Source organism: Numenius arquata, chromosome 4 (assembly GCF_964106895.1).
Source record: "Numenius arquata chromosome 4, bNumArq3.hap1.1, whole genome shotgun sequence".
In the NCBI taxonomy this organism is placed as follows: Eukaryota; Metazoa; Chordata; class Aves; order Charadriiformes; family Scolopacidae; genus Numenius; species Numenius arquata.
In genome coordinates this window covers 70477013-70500106 of record NC_133579.1, presented here as the reverse complement: position 1 = coordinate 70500106, position 23094 = coordinate 70477013, and the positions used below count along the sequence as shown (strand labels likewise).

The window sequence follows — 23094 nt, the reverse complement described above, 5'->3', positions numbered from 1 at the left end:
AATTCTTAAATGATTTTATTAATTAGTACCTTATGCTTTTACCAAATCTAGCAAAAATTTAAAGATTTATTGAAAAAACTCAGAGATACGAATATCGTACTTAATCTTGGACACATTTTTCCTAAGTGAGGCAGAAAGTCCTTCATATTTAACTCGTTTAGATGAACTGGTTTGAGTTTGGTTTTATCCAGCTCAAGAAAGCTTTCTTTATTTGTCACATATGTAATGATCACCATTCACAAAGCGTACAGCATTGTAATGAGCTCATTAAACAGGAGATTTTAGGTCGCTGTTCTTTGTAGGTGAACAATTAACAAAATATGTTAGCAATTAAAAATGCAACCAACATACAGGTCAAGGTTCCCAGCTGATAGGTCATAACATAACAAGATAGCCCCAAGTCAAATTTAAAGAAGTGTGTGAGTAAGCAACTATTACCTCTATAAGCACTTAAAACATAATGAAGTTTAAAGAGTCAGGTACGGTTTATCATAATTATGCCAAATAGCTCTTTTTTGAAGGAGCAGTCCCACTGCACTGCAAGTGTGGTGGCATTTGGGCCTTATGGAACTGAACGGCACTGAAAGAAAAATGGGAACAGTCAAAAATAATGTTTCAAAATGAGAGCAAAGTACACATTAGAAACTCCTTGAAGTATAGTAGAGGATATAAAACAGGACAGCAAAAGTATCATAAAACTGCTTCATTTCCTATGCAAAGGTATTAGAAATAAGTTTGAAAGACACATCTTGCTCAAATTAATATTCCTCACAGATTGAACTCAGTTAAGGGCTACTATGAGTTTTCTGCATTTAGAATGCTGTCAGTACTTGCTAATCCATACTGAATATAAATATAGAGAACCACTGCTGAAGGGCATTACATGTTAGAGCTACTCTGTATACAAAAGAATAACAATAGTATGTTTCGGTCATTACCTCTTCCAATTCAATGTTAAAGGCTCAGCAATCAGTGTAAGTAGAATTAGCAGTAATTTTCTCATCACTAAGGTAGTTTTGATTAAAATGATTGCCTGAGGTCTAAAAATCCAGCTGATTTTACAGTACAAATTAAAAAATAATTTGGAGGCATGAAAACAAGGTAGAATTTACTTTCTATTAATGGTATACATTACAACTGCTCCAGCTTTAAAATTATCTTCAAAAATTCACTGAAATTTATTGACAGATACTGAAAGCAATTTTTTATTTTTAAAATACCAAACTATTTTCCAGTAACATGGGGAGAGCTGAATTAAATAAAGAAATGCCAAGAAATGCTGAGTTAACTCATTTCACACTGAATTTTAGAAATTTTTTTCCTTTTGACCTTCACTTTAGTATGATAAATGAATCAAAACAAAGCTCTCCCTTTGGAATGTTTTGGCTTTTGCTCATACAGCTAAAGAACTGCAAAGAAATGGATTACTAGTAATATATGGAAACAGTTGTTCGGGAGTCATGATAAATTGCATAAAAAAGTTACCAAAGCCTGAACACAAAACTGAACCGGTTCTTCTCCTTGGTTCAGGTCCACTGTACAAAGAAGAAAAAGAAGATGAAGAGGAAATAATACAATGAATCCCAATAGCAGGCTGAAACTCTGAAAGTTTCCTTCTATTATAAGGACTTCCAGTTCTTCCGCAGTACTGCTTCTTACAGGGCACAGTAGGGATTGCTGCCACTTAGAAGGGGCATGAGGGACATAATTAAAGCCTAAGGGCTAAGGCAAATAGCTATGAAGTCTGCTGCAAGTCATGGGGTAGGAAAGCACTTTTTTTCAAGCCTTGGTGGACTGCTTTGCTTCCTGCCCCCTACATTCCACCCTGGCAAGACTTTAATTAGTACAACCAGAATAGCATGGAATTACAGTGGAAGTATTCCTGATTACAGCAGTAAATAAAATAAGCATTATGGTATTCATATTTAGCAGCGATGACCACAGACACAAAAAAAAAGAAAAACCCAAATCACAAATGTCAATTAACTCTTGCTTAAAACTGAAAACAAACATCATTTGAGAGAAATTAAGAAAACACACCTCACTAGTTTCCACTGAAAGTGAATGCTACTGTGCACCCTGCAAGGCTTTAAATTTTGCCAGTGTTTTGTTGGAGGAAAGGCTCCAGCAGCTCGATAAGAGAAGAGTTGCATGATGGATTACAACTCTTGTACATAATTTCAGAAACTCAAGTATGTTGTTTACATTTTCTAGGAATTTGGTAATCTCAGATTTTTCTAGATGAGATTACTTTTCACTAAAAAGTTAGAAACACTTCTAAAATAAACATTCCCTATTGCCAAAGGTGTCCAGAATGACAACAGATAAAGGATAGAGTCTTTTCCTAAGATTTTACAGGGCTGTGGAAGCTCCTCAGTGAAGGATTTGGGATTCCAAAGCTTTTTCAGGAAATAGAGAAGCAAGTAGAAACTTTTTTTCTATATGAATGCTGCTGAAATCACTTGTCACTCACCTGTTTCTCCATACACAATTCCCTTTGTGGAGTTCTAGTTAACAACAGAATGGCTCTTTTAATATCAGTAGTGCTAGTCAGGAAGAACATGGTAAGGACCTGAGCAAGGTGATACGTGGGAAAGAAACAGGCAACGATTCTCATGTTACAATACTTGCGCACTACTCGGTCTATTTGTTCCACAAAAGGTTAAGAAAGCACCATTTTCACCAATCAAGCCTGGGAGTTTCTGGCTTAAGCAATAGAGAGGATAAGCCATTACATACTTCCTTACTGAATGGACTCATTCCTGCCCATAAAGGAAGTAGTTTTGCTCAGAAATTCAGGTACATGGTTTATTTTTCCACAGATTTAAGAAGAGCAAAGTGGAGCTTAATTTTTACCATCCTAATTTTTTCTTGCAAATGTGTCTGAGATACTGCTGTCATTCAACGGGCTTTAACATGGCTTTTGATTTTTGTCCTTACAGCTTTTCTGATTAAGTAATACGTTAACTCTCATACCTTCATTATCTCATTTGAGAGATGAAGTACACAATGATAACAGCAGGAAGAACAGTAGTTTAAGTAATGATGTCCTTATACCGCAAAATGGATACCGATACATGGAAAATAGGTTTGATGTTTCAAAATGGGGTGGGAAGATGATGATGAGACAGCTGTTTTTTCAGTTATGCCTTTGTATTTTGAAGCGCATACACAAGGAAAATGAGAAAGGTTAGCATGCAAGAGGAAGTTCAAAGGAGATTAGTTTAAACTGATTTTCCACAGTGAAGAAAGGAAAAGGAAGGGAAAAAACCAATGGACTAAAGCTGTATTTGAAGTAGCTCACAACTCAAACCTTTTAGTTACTGAAGATGACTGCTTGTTTCAAGAAAAAAGGAGGGTAGATACCAGACACAAATCTCTTCCTAACCAAAACCCAACATCCCACAATGTCACACACATAGACTAAGCATGATACACAGTACAAAGTCGTATCAACATAGGATTCTTTGCTTTATATAGGAAAATGTCCTTTATATAGTCAGATCCCTTCTGACATGGGATAAAGATTTCACATGCTTTCCTAAAAAGATCTGTGCAAAAATTCATTTTTAGAGAGTAGTAAGAATTTAGTATGAATCAAATGTTACAGCCAGTATATGCACAGTAGTGCCTCTTTTTGTGTTCTACTGCCACATATATATGAGTTAAAGTCCAGTAGAATCACAGAACAGTTTGGGTTGGAATGGACCTTTAAAGGTCATCTGGTCCAACCCCCCTGCAATGAGCAGGGATATCTTCAACTGGATCAGGTTCCTCAGAGACCCATCCAATCTGACCTTGAATGTTTCCAGGGACGAGGCATCTACCACCTCTTTGGGCAACCTGTGCCAGTATTTCACCACCCTCATCATAAAAAATTTCTTCCTTAGGTCTATTCTAAATCTATGCTCTTTTAGTTTAAAACCATTACCCCTTGTCCAATTTATACAGGCCTTATTAAAAAGTCTGTCCCCATCTTTCTTATAAGGCCCTTTTAAGTATTAAAAGGCCACAATATTTTCTGCCCAGAGCCTTCTCTTCTCCAGCTTGACTACACCCAACTCTCTCAGCCTTTCCTTATAGGAGAGGTGCTCTAGCCCTATGATCATCTTTGTGGCCCTCCGCTTGACCAGCTCCAACAGGTCCATGGCCTACCTGAGTTGAGGGCCCCAGATCTGGATGCAGTACTCCAGGTGGGGTCTCACCAGAGTGGAACAGAGGGGTGGAATCACCTCCCTCTACTTGCTGGCCACGCTTCTTGTGATGCAGCCCAGGATGGGGTTGGCTTTCTGGGCTGTGAGCACACATTGCCTGCTCATGTCCAGTAAAGGGAGTTAAATGAGAGTGAAAATGAAATTTAAGTGAGAGAAAGCTTATAACTGAAAAAACCCTATATATGTGGATTTAACTCTAAAAGGATTAGTGTAGCATCTTCATACACATGTAAATGCTAGGATAGGTTCTAGAAAAAAAAATTGCTGGAGTGGAAAAGCATCAACCTGACAGAAAGACCTAGCTGAACTGACATTGGTTTATACCAACTATAGATTAAAAAAAGCAGGTAGGTAAGTCCTGCTTTTGTTCTAAAAGAGAAAGTGTTGCTAACACCCAAACTTCATAATTTTTTGTTAGTATTGTTTTTTCCATTAATCTCTTGAAATCCCGTACCTGAATATACTGCTAGTCCTGATAGGGAGGAAAACAACAGATGAACAAATGTCAAGACAAAAGCCAAGTTTCAGCTGAATTTTCCTTAAATCTATGGATTCTCCACTTTCTGCCATGTTCACTAGCATCAAAGAAACCATATGATATACAGGATATATTTTACTATTTTCATTTCAGTTATGAGTGTTTAGTTTGCCAGCAACTGAATCTGCTTGATGATTTGTCTGTAAATCATTATATTCTTAATTGACAAGCACTTCCCAAAGTATGAGGTTCTTCACCTCAGATGCTGCGTTTTAGGCAGTAGAGCATAAACACTACTGCTGGCTGTAGTACTACTTCACTTGACTATAATCATAAAACATTCATTAGATGAGGGCATATCGACCAGATGCTGACTTTCAACACATTGGGATCCTCCATTATGTGACAGAGAACACGTGCTACACCAGGCAGTAAGAGGAAAATATAGCTACAGGCCATTCATCCTTACTTTTGGGTAGGTCTTTCCTGACATAGGAGCTTCAATACCCATACACAAGCTGAGTTTCTGCTACAGTGGCAGGTTTATCTTGGACTGATTTTAATCTTTACTTCTAAATCACAATAAACAGAAGGAAACTTCATACTTCCTCCTGCTGATTTTACATCCTCATACTTTCAAACACCAAACAACATTATTCAAGTGAACATGCCTTGAAAACTATGTTTTTTAGTAAAGTCAACTATGTAGCGTTTCTGAAGAATTAAGGTGTTGTATTGAGGGCTTAAAAAGAATAGTTTTTCTCAAAGCAAAAAGCTTAGCTTTTCACTTAATTGCCATTTTCTTCAGTACAAGTATTCAAGACATGAAAACAAGATGTACTTTTGGTTACTGAAATGCTAGGGAACATAAGGTTGCAAGTAAGATTAATGTATTATGTACTAACGAATTGCTGCTCCCCTTAACTCCATGATATCACGGAATCACAGAATTGTCAGAGTTGGAGGGGACCTCTAGAGATCATCTGCTAAAGCAGGATTTCCTAGAGCACATCACTCAGGACTGCATCAAGGCAGGTCTTGAAAGTCTCCAGAGAAGGGGGCTCCGCGACCTCCGTGGGCAGCCTGTTCCAGGGCTCTGTCACCCTCACCGTAAAGAAGCTTCTCCTCATATTTGAATGGAACTTCCTATGTTCCAGCTTGTGCCCGTTGCCCCTCATCCTATCAGTGGAAACCACTGAAAAGAGTCCAGCTCCATCATCCTTCAACCCACCCTTTAGGTACTTGTAAACATAGATAAGGTCTCCCCTCAGCCTTCTGTTCTCCAGGCTAAAGAGCCCCAGCTCTGGCAGGCCTTTTTTCAGACTCATATGAAGTGTAATAACCTCATCCTCAGATCAGAGAATGTCTGAAAATTTATCGAATTAACTTGAGGGGGAGGGGTGGGGAGATGGAAGGTGAATTACAAAGCATTTCTCTTCCACTGACTCCAATGCCATATCTACCACACTGTGAAGGAAAAAAAAGAAATGTAATTTCTGAACTTGCTATGTTCTTTTTTTCTAATAAAAATTTTGGAATAGTGTACTCCTTTTTTCCTACATATTATCAAGAAAAAGTGACAAGACCAGTCTTCCCTTTCCAGACACTCTTACTGCATAAGCAATGTCCATTTTCACCACTACAGAATACACATTTCAGGCTCTGTTATGGATGCTACACAACCACTTAGATAACTGGCCTGAATGAGCGTCCACCTTCCTTGTTTTACAACCTATCTTTTGTTCTTGTCTTGAATGATAAGACTTTGCTACATGAGAGATTGTGGAACACAGAAGTAAAAAGAAACAAAAAAAAGTTATACACTAACATAAAAAAGCACTTCAAACTCTGCAACTGTGGATAGCTGCATCATGCTGGTTTTTTTAAACCTATTAGGTATAATAATGTACAGATCAGTAACAATGCAGCAACTGGCAGATATATAATCCACCTCTAAAAAAACCCAGATAAAATGAAGGGTTTTAGGATTATGGGGAGCAGATAGAAAGGCGGCTCCCTGATTTGAAGGAATACTTAGCATAACACTGAAGAGAACAAAGTGATACTGACTATTCATCTTGTCTAGGAAATGCCTCGTTAGTGGGGAAAAAAACAAGTCTTGCTATGCATGTTCTTTTCACACCTCTAAATGGTAACGTTCTCTAAGATACACTGCACTTCACAGCACAACATGCAGAGTCACTGGACAAGTCCGCCTGAGGACAGATTGCCCAGGAGAAAAAGCTACCCTCTTGAAGCTCTCTAGACGAAAGTCTGAACAATCTTGCATTGCTAAGTCATGGTAAGCGACTATGACTAATGGACACATTGATAGAATCTGCCAGGCAGTAGTTTATGACAACATCCTTTCAATGAATGGAAGATATGTTAACAGAAAGCCTGTGACGATAGTCCAATATTTATCTTCTTTATGATAATAAAAGAAAAGAAACTAAGAAAATAAAAAATGAATTCATACATTCATTTGACACCGAATGTAAATATGTACATACTTTCTGCTTTTTCCCTCACAACCTAATTACATCATTTTTGTGCGACACACATAATAGCACTCTCATAGCTTCCATCCTGCCCTTTCTGTCATAGTACTTTCTATCCTACTTTTTTTTTCATTATTGATCAGTGCACTGATCAACACAAAACTGTTCATTTTTTTTAAATGTAGACTTACTCAGCTTGTTACACTAGAAAGATTGTGCATGCAATATAAATTCATTGTTGCCCTATAAAAATATCTATGCTTTTCCACATCGCATCTACGGTAGCAAGTATCAAAGAAACATGAGAATAAACACAGTATTTATGCAATATTTCTTAGAAAAAGCATACAATATTCTCCACTAATGACTATCCATGGCAATTAATCTAAACAGATAACCGGGCTCAAAATGTCTTCATCTACAGTCCAGTAATGTACCTTGACAAAATATCAGTTCAATAGTCAAAACGACCTCCTATCCAGAGTCAGAGCTTGCACAGGTTTTTGTGAAATGAAATGAAGATAGGAGACAAATGAGTACCATATAAGGAAGCAATAGGAGACCACCATGGCCATAGCTACCATGGACTTGGAAATTTCCTGGTCCTTCTTGTAGGAAAGAACTGTCATGGTGGACTATCCACCCACATAGTTTTGCCTGAGTTTCTTTTATTTGGTTGGTTGGTTGGTTTGGATTTTTACCTTTTTGATTTTGTTTTGGGGTTCTTTTTTTAGGCGAACAAAGGCAGTCTTCTTGAGAAAATTCCCACTAGAATTGGGGAAACTGAGATAGGATTCCAAAGTACCAGTGCTGAAATTAAGGTAAGTGGAAGACCCAGAAGTAATGCCTACCTAGTACAGAGGATGACTACAGAAGTGTGTTTTCTTGCATACAGTTGTGGGCAGAAGAGAGATTTGTAGGAAGCAGATCTGTCATCCTGTTCTGCAGAAAGCAGGGAACACTGCAACCACCACCTCCAGGTTTACACATCTTGCTGAATCAGCTAGCTACTGTTTGAGCTTGGTACTACCAGTTAATTGATCTCACTGCACATTCCCAACAAGCAGTACCATTCATTAGAATATCAGCTCATCCTGGAGAAAGTTTGTCTAAAATAATAGATGGAACTCATACTGTATCAGCTAAGAGAAGGTGTAAGAGTGGGAAACATACAAGTGAAAGCCATTCGGATCACAAAATTGAAACCATTCTGATCAGAAAGCACCCAGGTTAGAGGACAGCTGAACTTTACGCTAGTACCTTGTCATTCCTTTCTTTAATTCATGATGGGATGACCATCGTGGCCACCATGGATTCTCCTCTCCTCTGCATATTAGTATGCAATTTTGCTCCAGTTAGTCAAAACAGCCTGCAGAAGTGTTGCTTTCTTTGACCAGGTAGGACATGGATAACGTTCCATCCATGTATAAACACTGTTGATCCAAAGACCAGGATCTGCACGACCAACTGATAGAACAACTAATTCTAGAAACCATTTCCAGGCTCATGAAGGACAATAAACTCCTCAGGAGCAGTCAGTGTGGCTCCGTGAAGAGGAATTCATGCTTGACCCACATGGTAAACTTACATGATTAAATGGCAGGCCTGGTAGATGAGAGGAGAACAGTGGCTAGTGTCTACTGGGCCTTCAGTAAGGCCTTTGACACTGTCTCCCAGAAGAGCCTCATAGCCCCTCAAGCTGTTGCTGTAAGGGCTGGATGAGCAGACAGAAAGGTGGATTGAAAACTGGCTGAATGGCCAGGCACTGAGGGTGGTGATCAAGGGTGCAAAGTCTAATTGGAGGCTGGTAACTAGTGGTGTACTAGTTTTCCAATGGTTTTCCAGAGGTTTTCCAATGACACAAAGTTGGGAGAAGTGGCTGATAGGCCAGAGGGTCATGCTGCCATCCAAAGGAAACTCAGCAGGCTGGAGAAATGGGCTGACAGGAACCTCAGGAAGTTCAGCAAGGAGAAGTGCAAACTCCCGCACCTGGCAAGGAACAACACCATGCTGCGGGCCACCCAGTTGGGAAGCAGCTTGTCAGCAAAGGACCTGGGGGTCCCAGTAGACACCAAGTTGAACAGGAGCTAATGATGGTGCCCTTGCAGCAAAGAAGGCTACTGGTATCCTGGGCTGCATTAGGCAAAGTATTGCCAAGCAGGCTGCGGGAGGTGCTCCTTCCCCTCTACTCAGCACTGGTGAGGCCAGACCTGGAGTATTGTGTCCAGTTCTGGGCTCCTCCATACCAGAGAGATATGGAGAGACACTGGACAGAGTCCAGTGAAGGGCCAGGAAGATGATTAAGGGACTGCAGCATCTCACATATGAGATCTGGGACTGTTTAACCTGGAGAATAGAAGGCTCTGGAGGGAATCTCATCAGCATGTAAAAATATCTGATGGAAGGGTGCAAAGAGGACAGAACCAAGCTCTTTTCAGTGGTGCCCAGTTACAGGACCAGAGGCAACGGTCGTGAACTGAAACACAGGAGGTTCCCTCTGAACATCAGGAAACACTTTTTCACTGTGAAGGCGGCAGAGCATTGGCACAGGTTGCAAAGAAGTGTTGGGGAGTCCCCATCCTTGGAGATATCCAAAAGCTGTCTGGGCGTGATCCTGGGCTCTAGGTGGCCCTCATTGAGCTGGCATGTTGGACCAGATAATCTCCAGAGGTCACTTCTAACCACAAACATTCTGTGATTCTATGACTCTGCGAACTCTATAGGAGACCCAGTGTCCAGCAAAATATCAAACTTATGCCTGTGTTATGGGACATTATGTGTGTATTCTTGCGTTCTTTCTCCCTAACCATCAGCTAGTTACATCACAGGATTGGTATATCACTTACTTAAGCCTTAAACACAGTCACTTATCACTGACTGACCCAATTTGAAAGATCAATTTTCCCCAGTTTCGCTACTGTCCCAAAGTCATCCCTAGAACTAAGTAGGATGGAATAGCTGAGGATAAGAGCTATTTCAGTGGAAAATTTGGCAACTTAATTCAAACCAAGTCCCATAGCAGTTTAAACTCTAGGCTATACATCGGAACAGAAGAGCAAGCATTCAAACACTGTTTCATTCACTCTGGCATGAATATTGTAACCACTTAAACCACCAAATGACATTTATTAAATGAATTTGTTAAGCATATGTCTAAGCTGTCAAGAGCTGAAAACCTACACCCAGATATTTATCAGTACTGCTATTCCACTGGAGTAGGAGGATTGTAATAACTCCATACTACAACTATATTTAATTTATGTATGATCACATAACTATACCTTTGGTACAACTGTTAGTAATGATGAATTGACATTGATATAAAGCCATCTTATATCAACCTATGTTATCTAGTCCTTGGAACACTATTCTACCATCAAATCAATGTACCAGTATTCATATTAAATGTTAAAATGTTTTAACTATGACAAAATAGTTACCATAAAGTCAGTTTTGTGTTTAGACAAGTCCCTCTGTCAGTTTACAACCTGTTTGCACCTGGGAGATTTTCATTATGAAATCTTACGAACTCAAGACCTTACAGGTTTCTGAATATTTAATATTCTCCTCAAAGCCCAATTTTTGGAAGTGAATGAATCCATAAAACTTCCACTTTCCACTCTTAAAAAAACTGTAATTGAAACAGAGAAAATCATAACCAAATGTTTTTGAAAATCAGTATATGATCTACTTGGAGATTTTCTTTCTTGGTGTCTGACTACTGCTATTTTAACATTTGGAGCTGACAAAAGGCTGAGGCGTTTTTTTCCTTCCATAGACAAAAGCAGAACTCCTCACGTTGCTACATATTAGTGAATCCAGAATGACTTCTGCTTTCAGTTATTGGAAGGAGAAAACTCTCCAGATCCATCTACTTAAAAACCCTGCTTTTGCATAGGCCTTTCAAGAGTATCTTCCAGTTTTCTTCTTCCATGAATAAACGTTAAATATTTGTGCCTTAATTAAAAGTGTTTCCACTTGAGGTCTTGCACTCTGTCTCAGTCGACACTTCCTTGTCAGCCTGTAGTTTCAGTATTTATGACTTTACAGTTCTTTACATTGCAGCCAATCGGGCATCAAGTCACTCCTTTCACAGGGGTCAATATTCTGTAGGCTATTCTACAAAAGGAATCAAAATATTACAACACAGGCAATCAGCCATGCTCTGCAGTTTACCAAGACTGTTTTAATGGTCAGCAGTTTTAAATGGGTACCACTTGTTAGCAAGTTGAAGAATAATTAAAGGCCCTAGTTCTTTGGGACCTTAGTTTAACTGCGCTACTGCAGAGAGACAAGAAAAATCAGAGACAATTTCCTGAAAGAGCAAAAAGAATATTCAGATAAGAAATATTCTCCTACGACTTCGGACTCAACACTTTGGAATAGAACAAGCAATACAGAAGGTACAGAAGAACTGAGTAATCCGTTACCCTATTACTTCAGAGCAATTAAAAGGTGTTGAATAGAGGGGGAAAGAAGTCTTGTATTTGAATCAAAAACAATTCTTTAAGCAAATTGGTGATGAAACTGACTTTTGATAGCCACTTCTGGTGGTATGAGTCAAAACAACAGTAAGAAAGTAAGTCAGAGTAATAACTCGGGATTTCCAATACCAGCTTCCCTGCTAAGCATCTCTGACACGCAAAGCTCCGCTAAAACAAAGGGGACCTCACAAGGGCTTTCACTTGAACAACCTGTGTACACCTGGAAAGGTTTGCTGCTTGCACTTACTCCTTGCAGGCCTGTGGTCTGCTGCATTTACCACATGAGAGAATTACAGTCACTTCGGGGGTTTGTAGATCACTCTTACTAACAAGTGGCTTTCGCTCTGAAGACAGTAAATCAATGGTTTCAACAATCCTAAGAGTACAGTATTAAAAGGATTCCATTGTTCTGCAGAGAACGCTGAGCACTTTGCACACAGGTGCCTGAAAGTAATTGATGGCAGAGATCCTTTCTTAGGTATGCATGCCTGAACTGTATTCAATTCAGAGCCATTCTCAAAATGCCATTGTTTTCTTATGTAATTCACACAACTTGCCATTGTACATTTGCTATTCGTCAAGGGATGTAATCTGAATCTTGTCGAATTACTCTGTCCTGGTATCTTCTTCCCTACTCTAAATAATTAAGACCTGAGACTTGCAAGACTTGGAGGGGGATGGGGGGGAAGAGATGTGTTTTTCAGAGAGACAGGAAGGAGGGAAAAAGGATGAGCAAGGTACAAGAGTAAAATGGAAATAAAATGTGGAAATAGGCATCCATTTACAGTGCATAAACTTAACAAAGACATGGTTTACACAGTTGTTCCTAGGACTGGAAACGCTAAGCTATTATTCTATGTTGGAAATGTTCTTATCAGCTGCCTAAAATGTTGTATACCAAAGGTAATTCCTTAGAAGGCAGAGATTTTACAGTCCTTACCATTCCGAGCTCACAGGTATTTGAAACAGCACTTTGCAAGAGGAAATATAGATTCTTAATAAAATGAAGTCACCCCAGTTATATTACATAGTTGTCAGCACAAATTTGTAGCATTTCTATGTAACTGTTTTCAAGACAGATAATGAAAGGCTATACCCAGCGAGGAAATGCATATGCCTCCCTTACAAGTGTGCCAACCTGTTCCAGGTTCTACTGAGTTCACAATAAAAGTAGAAGATACATTTTTCCCTCGTTGTCTTGTTCAGGATATGGGAGAAGGTAGCCAAGTCCAGACCTCCTAGTCAGAACGCAAAGTCCTTTTTCATATTATCACTTGTTAATGAAAACAGATTTTAAAAAGCCCTACGATCATGACAAGGCTGGTAGTTTAAGCTTTGCAGGGTCTAGTAGTATCCTCACCATTTGAGTCTCTGACTCCATTTTCAGTTAAATGCTCCCAATAAAGTTCTGCTAAACATCCTTCAACATTTCCTCCTAAAAATGTTATTTACTGAAGAATTGCCAACAGAAGAGCTATTCTCACATTTTCTGCTTTTATTAAAACAATACACTAAATCACTTTCTCTAGGTAGTTGACACTTTTCACTAGTGCTAGAATGCCAGGAGGAGAAACTTGGGAGTCAAATGGGCTTTTGTTTTGACAGTTTGCTTTGGAGGGAGGGGTATTGATTTCTTCAAAGAAAATATTGCCCCAGGAGTCTAAATTGGATGGGTTGTTAGACCTGCATTTCACAGTTCCTTCCCTAGCCCATCCCTAACATGCTTAAAATTCTCCACAGCAATTGTTTGTGTTAACAAAATACTCTGAAGAGCTCCTTTCTCAGAGTAGTTTGAGACAATATGAAGGGGGCCTGGGCATGCAGAAACCAGAGCATTTGTAGGAACCCGTATCTCTGTAAGCTTAGAGATAGAGTGTGATTTACAGCTCAGGTCCTCCTGGGGTCTCAAGAGCTGATGGACTCAACAAGTCCATCTGACACAGTATCTTTTTGAGATATCACTAGGCCAGCCTTCTCCTAAGTGTTTGTTCCTTGTTATTGAATCACTTCTTCCCCCTCCTCCAGAGCATTGTGGCATTGCTGAAGACGGATTTACCAACTGCCCTGGATTCAAATTTCACTCCCACTTTTACATTTCTAATATAAAAGCCTTTAGAATTTGTGTGCAACTACACAGACATTAAAAAAAAAAAAAAAAAAGGCTTTTGTGACGTTCTTAGCCTCAGCATAAACTATACCAACAAAAACAGTTGGCAAGAGGTTTGACTCACAGATAATGAAAAGGCTGTGTACCCTTCCTCGTTCCTGTTCATAGCCACTCACTCTCCCACCGCTTCTTACAGTTGTTTATCTGCTCCACATTGAACACGTTCAGGGGGCTAAACAGACAGAAAGACTGGTTTGTAGGATTTTTGTGTTGTTGTTTTTTTTTTTTAATTTTATTTTGGGACAAGCCATTAACTATCATTCTGAAAAATGTTATAGTATACAAAAGGATTTAAACCACTAGCTGGAATTTTACAAGTTCCCCAACAGCCAATGAAAATATAAACACAATCTGTCTCTCTCTCGTAGGATTTTGAACAAGTATAAAAGCATGCAGTGGATATCCTCCAAGTAAAAAGCATACTCTTTTTTTTCAACAGACGAAATATCAGAAATATCCTCCAAAACTTGTATATGACATTTAGAGTTTAAACTATTTCTTTCTTGCCCATTTTTAGCTCCTGAGCTGATTATTCCTTTCCTTCTACTTGTTTCCAAAGTTGTTTTCTGATTTCCCTGCAACTTCTGGCTTCTTCTGTAGCAGACTTTCCTGCCACTGTTTGTATCTTCTACATATGTGTTTATTAAAAGGTTATTGTCAAGATGTGGTGTATTAAAAACATATAAAGAAGAAGGAGAGCACATGACGAAATGAACCTAGAAAGCATGTGCAAGGCTGGTCAGTGTGCACGTGTCTTTAATCTTCAATTAGAACTATACTGTGCAAGTATGTTGATTAAAAATGTTACATCCTTTATCAACATAGTTACTGCAGGAAACGCCCTAGTCTATAACTATAACTATATATACATGCATATATGTACGTGCTTGGGTTTTTTTCATTGGTATTGCTTGTTTCATCTGGAGAACTGAGGTACCAGGAAGTGGGCACCTGAAGTCCACTTCGAGGGTTCTCAGTTTTACCTCATGTAAGTACACATAGATAAGGTGTTTTTCTGGCTTAGCTTTACAAATGTAAGTAGTTTATTGGCCTTATCCCATAAGGATACTTGTTTGTAGTGATAAGAGAGCCTATCAAAAGAGGAAATAAAGATCATTAGCCAAAGTGGAATACTGTGTACTTTAGAATGAAGAGTTGCAACATTTCAAATGAAGAGGATCAAATCAAATCCATTACAGTATGTAAAACAGTACACTGAGATGCATCAGAAGTTTCATGGTGGACAGAAATGAATTTGTCTCCTATAGTGCATGAAAGCTAACTGTAAGAAGACTCTTCTACAGTTTCATTTGTAACAGTACTTAGACTTCCAAGAGATTTAAGTATTCTTCACACACACAAAAAAAAAAAAAAAATAAAATACCAGCTTCCTCCCGGCAAAGCCCAAAAGACTAGGCACTTCTTCATGTATTAGGGATGCTTATGAGATGTCACATACAGTAATCCATGTTGCAGAATATTTTGTCAGCACCAATTTATATTCTGAATGTACACAACATCAACATCGTCCCAGAAAATCCACAAGAATCTCCTATTATTTCCCCAAGCCATATAACATCACAAACTGAAACTTTTAAAAAAAAAACAACAACAAAAAAACAAAACCACCACAACAAAAAAACCATACCAAACAAAACAAAAAAAAAACCAAACCACAAAAGCCTGAGGTTATTCTAATGCAAAAGAAGGCAAAGTATTCTCATACACTTTTCATCACCAGCTACCAATTGCAATTCCCCGAACACCCTTTGCTAACCCAATTGCTTATCATCCACCGGTAAAATAGCTCTCCCAATCTCTGTAACCATGGAGAAGTGAGCTTGCACGTATAAGAGCAGCTCCTCCCCTGCTGAAAAAACCCACAGCAAAACCAGCATTTTGACTCCACTACCTTTGCCCTCCTTCAGGCAGTAAAGCAAGAGACACAAGGGCAGATGTTCTATATTTTCTTCCTCAGTTCTTTTATGTCTGCTTTTTTGAATGTACAAAACTTCATTGATCTAGCTTAACATTTTTGCCATTCAAAGCCTTCTGATAGATTTCTAGCCTACTTTCCAGAACCCTTGACACACCAAGGCAGATGGAAGGATGACAAGCTGGTTTGGGTTTTTTCAGTTCCCTTTCTCATTGACTTACATGATCACCTTCATGCTTTCCTCATTAATAAACTGTTGAACAGTGAGTGTACGTTTCTGCTTTTCTGTATTTTATTTGTGACTGGTGGGGAGAGCAGGAACATTCATAGGCTCTCAGTGGAATGCAGCAGTTGTCCATTGCTTCTTCAGAGACATTGTCCAGAGTTGTATAGGGTGGCAATTACAAATGTGAAGAGAGAAAAGAACAAAGCTTGAGAGTTTGGGGGAAGAAAAATGATGGAGTTGATGATAGATACTATCTACTGACAAGTGACATGCTCTGTGCAGCTGTGAAAGAAGTGCAAAGAATTTAAAAACAGAACCAGTAACATTCAGCTCCTGAACTCCAGCAACAATTAGCGCCTTATCAAGAATATATACTGAGTAAAATGACTCATCTTAATCCAGGCCATTGCAATTTAAAGATAGGACAATCTAACCATCCTGTTAACTTCATTGGTTTTCTGACACAGCACTGATATGACTGTGCAGCACTAATATTACTCTGTACAAGTGTGGCACGTACAAAACAGCAAAAGCTTAATAACACAGGAGGCAAATAATCACTTAGAAGAGTAGCTCAAAAAGAAGGTTCAAATGAGCAACCTGTGTATTAGTTAGCGCAATTTTATAGGGACTCAACACTGTCACTGTTTTTTCCTGTATCTTGTTTCCTCAGCTTTCTACTTGATATAATCCACCAACAAAAGTCAATTAAAACAAAATTGTATTTCTATGTAATCTAGGTAATGCAGCAACCATCTGAACACAAACTATTTGCAAGGTTTAGTCCAGTAGCGATTCAGATAAAGATATTTAGTTATGTATCTATGGTTAAGCAAGTGAAACCCAAGATGCACGTATCACTGAAAAATGCTTTACAATATCACCTGTACATAAGCAAATAAAATACTTTCCAAAAAAACAGTGGCTCTTCTAGTTCAAACACTGTTATTCATATAAAATTACTTTTGACAAAGTCACAAAGTCCAGAACACAAGAGTTCGAGCATTCGTGTAAGTTCACTTAAACTACACTGAAGATAGACTAAGTCCTTGCTCTTCATTGATTCCAATGTCTTGAAGAAAATTCCATGTGCTCTAAAGCTTGTACTTTTTCAGCTGCATCAGATGGTCTGATAATACATATTACCTTTCTCTATAAACTGTGCTCTTTCACTCATTCAGCAATGCACTGCAAAGCAGAGAATGCTAAGGTCATACATGTAGTTGACTGTTTATTTCTGGTGGTCCTAGCTCCTACAGCTACTACTCAAAATCAGGACATTAGCATATCATAAACTGGAACAGGTATCGTATAAGCAATAAACCCTGATTTCTGTTTCACTTCTTTAAAAAAAAGCTTTTCCCGGGAGCAACAGTAATGCAAGGTTTCAAGGAGCCGTGAGGCTACGCAAGGAATCAGATGCAAAAGTCACAGTCCCAGGCGCTGAAAATGAACTGGGTAACCCAGTGGGGCAGGTGAACATCACACCGCAAAGCACCGTGTAGGGCGGTATTATGAAATCAGGACAGAGTACAGTAAACCCCCTGAAAAGGGGTCAGTGGACTTATGATAAGCTTTCTTCATTTACGCTGGGGGGGAGAAGGGGAAGGGGGAAGGGAAAGGGAGAGGACATGTATTAATATGTAACTCCAAACTCACCGATTTTGGCCAAGCTGGCCACAAGTATCCAGAGTGTAATGATGTAAGGGTCCTTGACGTGTTTCCATTTGAAAGAGACGATGGCATAGCTTTGAGTCTGGTTGCTATTTATAGAGCTTCCCGAGCTTCTCTGTCCCAGCGCCGCTGGGAGAGCCATCAGCCCCAGGAGGAGCCCCACTCCAGATACCTGCCTCATCTCCAAGCCACACAGCAAAATCCTGCTTCCCCTTCCCGGAGAAATCCCGCCTCTTCGGAGGTCCTTGGGGGCGAGGTCCTTGTCCCTTCGCAGAGGCGCGACCGAAGAGCGCGGACCGCGGCGGGAGGCGGCGGAGAGAGGGTCCTGTCGCCTCAGTTGCACCGGCTGGCTCCGGTGCCGCTTTGCACCGGGTGGCCAAGGAGGGGTCAGGGGCTCTATGCACAGGCAGATGCTTCGAGCTGGGGTCCTGCTGCTTGCCCGCACCTGCCTTTATCAGGCTGCTCCCGAACGGCCGGAGGCGGAGCTTTCCTGCCGCTCCCGCGGAGGCTGCAGTGCGGAGACAGCGATGCCCTGACGGAGCACCTTTCGGGACCGGCAGGGGAGCTCCGTTCCGCCGAGGGGACGTCTCTACCGTCCCGGCACGGCTCTGGGCACGGGGGAGGTGGAAAGAAGTGGCCTTGCGCTGCTGACAGTGGGCGTCGAGGCTGGGGCGCTCCCGCGGGCATGTCCAAGGTGGGAGCCCGGGACCCGTGCTCAGATGGGAGCCGGATGGGCAGGAGATCCACAAGTCTCCCTTTGGGAGCTTTGGATGCGCAGCCTCCCTCCCTCCAATCCGCCAACCTAGCCTGTTGCGACAGAGGAAATGCACTCTTTTCTGCTTTTCAGCTTTAAATCGCGTTAGGAGGTAGCTCAGCGAAGATACCGCAGATTTCTCAAACCAGCTTTTTCTTCTGTCCACCAGAGAGCACCTCTTCCCACGGTGCTCGGGGAGATGACACCGGCAGGCAAGGTTTGGTTTTTCCACTTAGATCTGCTTGCAACTTTTTTTTGTTAAGATGTGCTATATTAAAAACGCTACCTGCCGTTTTGTTTTGTTTTTGATATGGTCACAACGTCAAACCTTTTAGAAGGTTCTCACTTTCCCGCTAAAGCCTTCTTTCTTGCTGATAACATTTGCCTGATATCCTGGACAGACCACAACCTGGAGGGTTGTGTGTTGCAGGTAGGTGGGCCCATGATAATCGTCTCCCTGCAGTAAAAAGGCAGCGAAGCAGCATGTTTCCAGCAAACAGGTCTGAGTCCACCTTTTTGCACACCACAGCAGCAGCAAGCAGCAGCTCCTCTCCTCTGTTGAGTGCTCTGAAGCAATCCAGCTGGCCACCTGTGCAGTCCACTGCTTCTTCGACTTTCTGTGGAAAAATACTTTGGTTTACTTACATGACATTACCTTTTTGGTTTACTTACAGGACAGCTAGTTTCATCAAGAGTTCAAAAAGGAATATGATAAAGCTCTCCTTTAAAGTTCTTGGAAGATTAAGAAGTTATATCGATTATTCACTTGGGAGGAAAATTAAGTACTTCTTCAAAGTCTAAGTGACCTGCACAGACACTCTATAAATCAATTAACTGGGTAATTGAAATAATAAATTTGCACAGAATGTCTTTGTTATAAAGGGTGTCTATCATTATCACATAATAATCTTACTTAGCTAAGGAACTCAAGGAGCAAAGTTCTCTTGAGTTAATGCACTGAAGATTCAGTTATTATTACCTCAAAGCAAGTGCAGGCCCTGCACTGGAACCTCGTCTCTTCAAACAATGAAATATCTTGGGTTTTTTTTATTTCCCCTGCTTCCTCACTACTTAAGGGAAAGGAAATTATGTAGGAATTTTTTAAACTAGGAGCCAATCTGAAGATGGAATTGGCAACTCTTTTTAGGAAGCATGACACACAGCAAAACATTTTCTTCACATTTAGGGAATGCTGTAGACAAAGACATGAAGAATATTTCAGTGTCTTAACAACTGAAACCCTAACAATATTATTTTTATCTTTTTTTTTTTTGAGTGTTACTTAGGCACCCAAGTGTCCTTTAGAATTTGCTCCCAAGTTTTTAATGGTTCTACAAATGGTTCTGGCCAATACATTTTTGTGCATTGCCATTATAGAGAGAACTACAGTCAGAAGCAAGTAGCTGTTGATCACCTGTGTAAACTGTGAATAGCAGGAGTTCCTAGTTGTTAATGTTGGTTCCATTTGCTGATACATTAGGAGAAAACGAACTTTAGTAAATTAAACCAGTGCTGACAGCTTTTCTTATCACTGTTTATTCCAAGTACCAGCACATCACAATTAAACATTTCAGCTGCAGTCGATAAGAGGCACCACAACTGCCACAGCGTCCCATCTTATGTACATGATTCTTCCCAAATCTAGTTCCACAAAATGATAACTGGGTTAGAAAGAAACCTTACTATTGCAAATGTTGAAGCAAACTATGTTGTTAGGGCAAACGTGTCACAGATCAAGAATACCTACAGCTCTGCTAGAAAAATGAGAAAGCCTTCTCCAGTGGATCTTTTCTATAGACAAGCAAAGGCTTACACTTCACATGGAGGAGCTGCAGCCAAGATCATGCCGCTGATTGCCCTTAGGTAACGTTCTACTCATGACAATAGTGGCCACAGCAACCAAGTTACCTGACAATTCTTAGTTTGCTGGTGGAGGTAAACCAGTATTAGCAAACAAAAAGAAGTTGGAAGTACCATTTTAGCACAGTCAAGCTAATGTTAAATATGCTCCTCAGTTGAAAGTGTAATGCCCAGGAACCTACTTTAAAAGGACGTTGTGAGAATTTTAGAATTTGTGAAGATTTTTTAAGGCCTTGGTCCAAACTGCTACAAAAGTACATAATTTTGCTCATCACAAAAATCTCAAAACAAGGTTTACAACACTGCTAAAATGTCACAGAATCACAGAATCACCTAGGTTGGAAGGGACCCTTTAAGATCATCTAGTCCAACCAAAAAAAAAACCAAACAAAAAAAACCCAACAACAACAACAACAACAAAAACACACACACAAAAAACAACCACACAAAAACACACACACCACACACACACAACATACCACGCACAACCCACACACACAACACCACACCACCCAACACTAATCCATATCCCCGAGCACCATGTCAACTCCTCTCTTGAATACCTCCAGGGATGGTGCCTCAACCACTTCCCTGGGCAGCCCATTCCAATGCCTGATAACCCTTTCAGTAAAGAAATATTTCCTAATATCTAACCTGAACTTCCCCTGGCATAACTTGAGGCCATTACCCCTTGTCCTATCATCTGTAACCTGGGAGAAGAGACTGACCCACGCCTCTCTACAGCCTCCTTTCAGGTAGTTGTAGAGAGCGATAAGGTCTCCCCTCAGTCTCCTCTTCCCCAAACTGAACAATCCCAGTTCCCTCAGCCTCTCCTCATAACACTTGTTCTCCAGACCCCTCACCAGCTTTGTTGCCCTTCTCTGGACCTGCTCCAGCACCTCAATGTCTTTCCTGTGGTAGGGGGCCCAAAACTGGACACAGTACTCGAGGTGGGGTCTCACCAGTGCTGAGTACAGGGGGACGATCACCTCTTGGGTCCTACTCACCACACTGTTCTTGATACAGGCCAGGATGCTGTTGGCCTTTTTGGCCACCTGGGCACACTGTGTTCTTAACAATAACAGGTTAATGGTTCAAAGTGTATCTGTGACATTTGTCCCATCATCTGAGACTGCATAGAGAATTTTTTTTAAGTAGGCTGGATGGCAAATGACTGTACATATTGGGAATTCTTGTGTAATTCATTAATACGGTAGAATGACACAGAGAGGACAGAGGAAGGAACTGGCAATCGCGAGTCTGCAGCCGGGTACATGAATACATGCTAAACAAACAGTCCACTCAATATCCACGAACTCATGTACAGAATATATAGTTGTACAAGAACACATTTGCATTTATGTATTTATATAGATTCAGTTTTCTTGAAGGTTCTTTATGGAAGCCCTTATGTAGTTTCCTATGGCCTCATACTGTATCAGTAACAAAAAGCATTACCTTGAGTACTATGTTTGCAATAAAGACATATCACGCAAGATTATATATAACAGTTTCCTGACTCTCCAAAGAGATCGCACAAGGAAGATTTCTACCTACTGTAAAATAATGGCTTTGTGTCCTGAGTGATTTTTATTTTTCTTTTTCAACTGAAAGAACTCCAACATTTTAGCTTCTGGATATCACAGAATCACAGAATCTTCTTGGTTGGAAGGGACCTTTGAGATCATCGAGTCCAACCACAAAAAAAACCCAAACAAAACAAAACACCCAAAAAACCAAACACCAAAACCAAAACAACAACAAAACCCACACAAAACAAACAACCACACAAACAGACGCAAACCAACAATCTCGGGCACTACAGCATGCCCTGAAGTGCCATGTCTACACGGTTCTTAAATACCTCCAGGGATGGCGACTCCACCACCTCCCTGGGCAGGCTGTTCCAGGGCCTGACCACTCTCTCAGTAAAGTCATTCTTCCTAATAGCTAATCTAAACCTCCCCTGCCCCAACTTCAGACCATTTCCTCTGGTCCTGCCATTATTCTCTTGGGAGAAGAGGCCAACACCCACCTCTCTACACCCTCCTTTCAGGGAGTTGTAGAGGGCAATGAGGTCCCCCCTCAGCCTCCTCTTCTCCAAACTAAACATGCCCAGTTCCCTCAGCCTCTCCTCATATGACTTGTTCTCCAGACCCCTCACCAGCTTGGTGGCTCTCCTCTGGACACGCTCCAGCACCTCAATGTCCTTCCTGTAGTGAGGGGCCCAGAACTGAACACAGCACTCGAGGTGAGGCCTCACCAGGGCCCAGTACAGAGGCACCATCACTGCCCTACTCCTGCTGGCCACGCTGTTCCTGACACAGGCCTAGAGGCCGTTGGCCTTCTTGGCCACCTGCATGGTGGTGCATATGTGTAAATATGTGTAAATATATGGTGCATATGTGTAAATAATTGCTTTAAAAAAAAGAATTAGTAGCATCTTATACACCCTTCACATGATCTGTGTCTTGTAAAGATTACTTCTTGGGGATTTTCTGAAAGCTGAGGTAAAAGACGATTTCAGTTGAAAAAAAAACCCAACAGATAAACTGAAGTCTTTAAAATCATGTTAGTTTTTTCAAGAAAGCATACACAGCATTTCAGTTGTACTAACTTAGAGATAGAAGTTACAATTAACTTTCAATATTAGCATTTACAACAAATGCAAAATATTTATAGCTGAGGTGAAACTAAGAAGCACATTCCTGTGGAACCCAGAACTTTCATAAAGGAAAATAAATAAACCTAAGCAGTGAAGAATTGGCAAATGAACTGTGAAAAATCTCCTGATGCAACA

At 40.4% G+C, this 23094-nt stretch overlaps 1 protein-coding gene across 1 annotated transcript in view; it reads right to left on the bottom strand.

Moving 5' to 3' along the window:
* SLC9A3 (solute carrier family 9 member A3) overlaps window positions 1-17861 on the bottom strand; it is a 54554-nt gene extending 36693 nt beyond the window's left edge. Inside the window, exon 1 of the mRNA XM_074146314.1 lies at window positions 17666-17861. Within this exon, the coding sequence (XP_074002415.1) occupies window positions 17666-17861 (196 nt within the window). The remainder of the gene's footprint in view (window positions 1-17665) is intronic.
* Between the last annotated feature and the right edge of the window lie 5233 nt (window positions 17862-23094).